Below are 4,295 nucleotides of genomic sequence, written 5' to 3'. Positions count from 1 at the left end.
TTGTCCACTAGCTTATTACATTGATAGTTAGTAAGCCTTTTGTAGGAAATGTCAATCCCCAAGTAACTGAAAGGGAAGCTTCCTTGCTTAAAACCAGTGATATTCAGGATGTGAGCAGCCTTAGGATCAGGTACTCCATTCATGTACACATCAGACTTGCTGGAATTAATGGTGAGGCCAGATGCTAAGGAAAAGGTAAGCATAGCCCTCATGAGAATCTTGACAGAGCCAGCATTCCCTTTGCAGAAGAGTAACAAGTCATCTGCAAAAGCAAGATGACAGAGGCCTAAAGCTCTACACAAAGGATGATACTGGAAGTCAGGTCTGTGTCACCACATCAATGATTCTAGTAAAGTACTCTAAACATAAAGTTAAAAGAAGGGAGGATAAGGGGTCCCCTTTTCTTAAGCCCCTTCTCCCTTTGAAGTAACTAAATTGAGAGCCATTCAAAGACAGTATGTAGGAAGGAGTAGAAACACACTGCATAATCCAATTGATCATAAGAGAGGGAAATTTCAGGGCAATGAGCTTGTCTTCAACAAAATTCCATTCAATAGAGTCGTAAGCTTTTCCAAGGTCAATTTTCATTAGAACTCGAGGAGAGCATTGCTTCCTGTTATAGAGCCTCATCAAGTCTTGGCAGATGAGGATATTGTCAACAATCTCTCTCCCATGAATGAAAGCGCTCTTATTAGGACTGACAATATCAGGTAGGACCTTGGACAGTCTTGTACAGATGATTTTGGAGATGCACTTGAAAATAACATTGCAACAGGCAATGGGCCTGAAGTCCATGACAGTCTCAAGGAGGTCTTTTTTAGGGATCAGGGTCACCATTGTAGAGTTTAGCTGCTGCAGTAACTTGCCATTCTCAAAAATTTCATGTACAGCAAGAAGAACATATTTACCAGTGATATCAAAAGAGTCTTTGAAGAAGCAAAAAGTATAGCCATCCGGGCCAGGAGCCTTATCAATGGGGATAGCAAAAAGAGCCTCCTTGATTTCATCATCTGAGACCCTCTGGATCATGACATTAGCTAGCTGGTGGTTAATACAATTGCCTCTTCTCACAACCCCCAAGTTCACCCTAGTAACCTCTTTAGAACTTCCTAGGAGATCTTTATAATAAGTCAAGAAAGCATTCTCAATGGCCTTGTTATCAGAGCAGAGAACCCCATTCTGATCCTTGATGGAAAGAATTTTATTGAGAGCTCTCCGAGTTTTGATAGAGCTATGAAAGAACTGTGTGTTCTCATCATTGCATTTCATCCATTGAACTTTAACTTTTTGATTCAGGAACATGTCTCTGGCCTCATTGAGTTCCTTGTAGGATTTTGCAGCTGCTCTTTCCTCATTCTACAATAAGGCATTCTGAGGATCCTGATGGAGCTTTTTCTGAATGTCCTCAAGCAGGAGTTGAGCCACCTTGGCAGTGTTAATAATGTCCCCAAATCCCTCTTTATTCAGCTGCCTAAGAGGGTATTTGAGAAGTTTTAGCTTCTTAACTACCTGGAAACTCTTGCATCCTCTGATATGTTGCTGCCAAACATCCATGACAGTGCTGTGAAACCTCTCATCCTTGCCCCACATATTAAAATATTTGAAGCAAGAAGGTTTCCTATCAGTCTCTTCCCACAGCCTAATGATGCAAGGGCTGTGATCAAAGAGTCCCTCAGGTAAAAAAAAAGCAATACCTGAGGGGACACTGTCAATCCACAGATCATTAGCTAAAACCCTATCAATTCTGCTAAAAACACACTTATTCTCTTCTTATTTGTTGTTCCAGGTAAAATAAGCACCTTGGGTCACAAGGTCATATAGCCCCAAACTATCCACACACTGTTGAAAATCTCTAATCTCAGCTAAGGTCATCTCATAGCCAATACGTTCCGCTATGTGGAGTACATTGCTAAAGTCACCCATGAGAAGCCAAGGGCCATGAACAATGGATTTGGCCTGGAGAATGGACTGCCACAGACTAGTTCTCTCAGAGTCTTTATTACATCCATAGATAAAGGAACAGGTCCAAGAGTAGCCAGACTGTAAGTGATCAACAGAAACATGAATAGCCTGTTTATCCTTTACATGAAACAGACTAGGATCCCAGAGGAGCCAGATCCTGCCACTCTCATGAATGTCATTATTATTGAGAAAATTCCACTTATTCCCTAAACCTGCTTGAACAGAATTAATGTTGGTGGTTCTAACTTTGGTTTCAACTAACCCAAACAATCCTACATTATTAATATGCAAGAGACGCCTGACATTACCTTGCTTATTCTTTTTATTCAATCCACAAACGTTCTAAAACCCTATGCTAACCATTGAGATGTTGAGAGGAGAGTCCCTTTCCCATGCTATTCAACAGATTCTTCCTTATAGAATAGCTGAGAACATCAACAAACGTGGGTCCTGCAGAAGTCCCCTCCCCTTTCTTGGTTAGTCTATTGAGGAATCTGGCAGGAGTCAATGAGTTCAGCATTGAGCCCTGATATGGCATGGGTGTGACTACCATATGTGGCTGCAATTGTGGAAGAACTACATCAGGCTAACTGCTCTTGGCCTGTTGAGGCACAGGCATATTCTCAGAAGCTTTTTGGGGGACGGGTATCTTAGGTTTCCAAACCTGTTGCACATTCTTAGGTTTTGCCTTAACTGGTTTTTTCTTACAGAGACCAGTTTCATGTCCTATTCCATGGCATAGGTTACAGGAGACTGGCTTCCATTCATAATGAACCTGCTGCGTCTGACAAATATCATGTTCATCAATGAACTCAATTGCATCAGGTAGCTGCTCTCCCACTTTAACCTCAACCAAGTATCGAGCAAACCCTAAGTATTCCTTGTTCTTAGTAGCCTGATCACTGCATATTGGTTTACCCACTAAGCCTAAAATCTTAGGTAAGGCTAAACCCCAATATTTGATGTCCAGGTCATACAAACGAATCCACACAGGTACAACCACAGGTTTATCCTTAACAAGCTTCATTCCAGGATTCCAATCCTTGACAATGAAAGGCTTATTGTCAAAGGAAAGAGGGCCTGACTGAAGAGCACGTTGCTTATCCTCCAATGTCTTAAATCGGATTAAACACACACCATTAGGTTGATAAGCAATAAATGTAATCGCTAAATTGTTCCAAATACGTCTGATAAAACCTTCTAACACAAGACTCGGTGGATTAGCACCAAGGACAAAGCATGAAATCGCAGACGCCCAATATTCCAGCTCCGGATTGACATCAGAGGCGTCAATTTTCAGAGAAGGACGCTTACCAGACCCTGCAGACTTCTGTTTCCTTCGATTGCTCACCACCGTCCATTCCTCATCATCAGTTGATTTGTCCTCATTGATTGAGACCAATTCCTTATCAAGGTTGAAAGCTCGAAGATCAGTCGTGGAGGAGCTTCCCACCTGAAAAACTTGTGATACAGGTTCACTCAGATTTGTAATATTTGTTTTAGAAGTATTATGCGGAGACGAGACTCTCTTGTTCCTCGCCATTGCTGAAGGAACGAAGAGAATCCCTAGAAATCGCTCTCTCTCTCTAATTAAATCGCTTTCTCTCTCTAGAATCACGATTAGGGCTAGTGGGTCCCACTAGGTTGTATTGTAGTTGTGAAAACCCGTATTCGCCATTATGGACCTTCATTGGGTATTGTGGGCGAAATTTGGATTTTTGCCTTTTGAGACGGTCTTATGTCTGACAAAATAAGCACCCGTTTGAGCTTGAATTGAGTCAGTTTGCCTTGAAATGGACCTTATTTGTAGTTTAGGTCGCTTTGAGGTGTGATAAAATCACGTTTGCCTTTTTGCGGTCGTTTTTGAATTTTTTACCGGTTTGGGCTCAAATTAGCGTATGAATTGCCTTTTTGAGCCGTAGAAAAATACCCCATTGTGTCGGGAATGTATTTTGGTTTGTTGGCGGACCCTGTAGGGGTCTTGAAATGCCGTTTTTGTGGTTTTGACTTGTCTTTTGCTTGAAAAGATGGGCGAGTCATTTTGTTTTTTGTTTTTTTTTTTGAATTGTTTTGTTTGGTTGGATTTTGGGTGGGATTGCCCTTGTTTTGTATTGCAGGTTGTTGTTGTTTTTTTGTTTTGTTTTTTTTTTGATTTGTCGATTTCATGCCGTCATAATGCCGAAATTTCGGCTGACGTTTTTTGTTTGTTGTGTTTTTTTTATTGCAGGGTATTGTTTGGGACCTATGTGGTCTGTTGTGGAGGCTTTGGAGGAGGAAGACGATCTTGGAGGGGGAGAGACCACTGTTTTTTTGTTACAGGCTTGGTTGTGTTT

At 41.4% G+C, this 4,295-nt stretch overlaps 1 protein-coding gene across 1 annotated transcript; it reads right to left on the bottom strand.

Annotated features, from left to right (window-relative positions):
- Positions 1 to 1,356: 1,356 nt before the first annotated feature.
- On the bottom strand, positions 1,357 to 3,505 carry LOC141617253 (uncharacterized). Its single transcript, XM_074434438.1, has 4 exons — positions 2,627 to 3,505; positions 2,323 to 2,521; positions 1,800 to 2,234; positions 1,357 to 1,694 (listed from the first exon to the last, which is right to left on the bottom strand). The coding sequence occupies exons 1-4, from the start codon at positions 3,503 to 3,505 to the stop codon at positions 1,357 to 1,359; spliced, it is 1,851 nt and encodes a 616-aa protein (XP_074290539.1).
- Positions 3,506 to 4,295: the final 790 nt, after the last annotated feature.

The sequence above is a fragment of the Silene latifolia genome, chromosome X (genome assembly GCF_048544455.1).
Source record: "Silene latifolia isolate original U9 population chromosome X, ASM4854445v1, whole genome shotgun sequence".
Taxonomy (NCBI): domain Eukaryota; kingdom Viridiplantae; phylum Streptophyta; class Magnoliopsida; order Caryophyllales; family Caryophyllaceae; genus Silene; species Silene latifolia.
The sequence above is the reverse complement of the archived record's forward strand: the minus strand, read 5'-3'. Positions and strand labels throughout refer to the sequence as shown.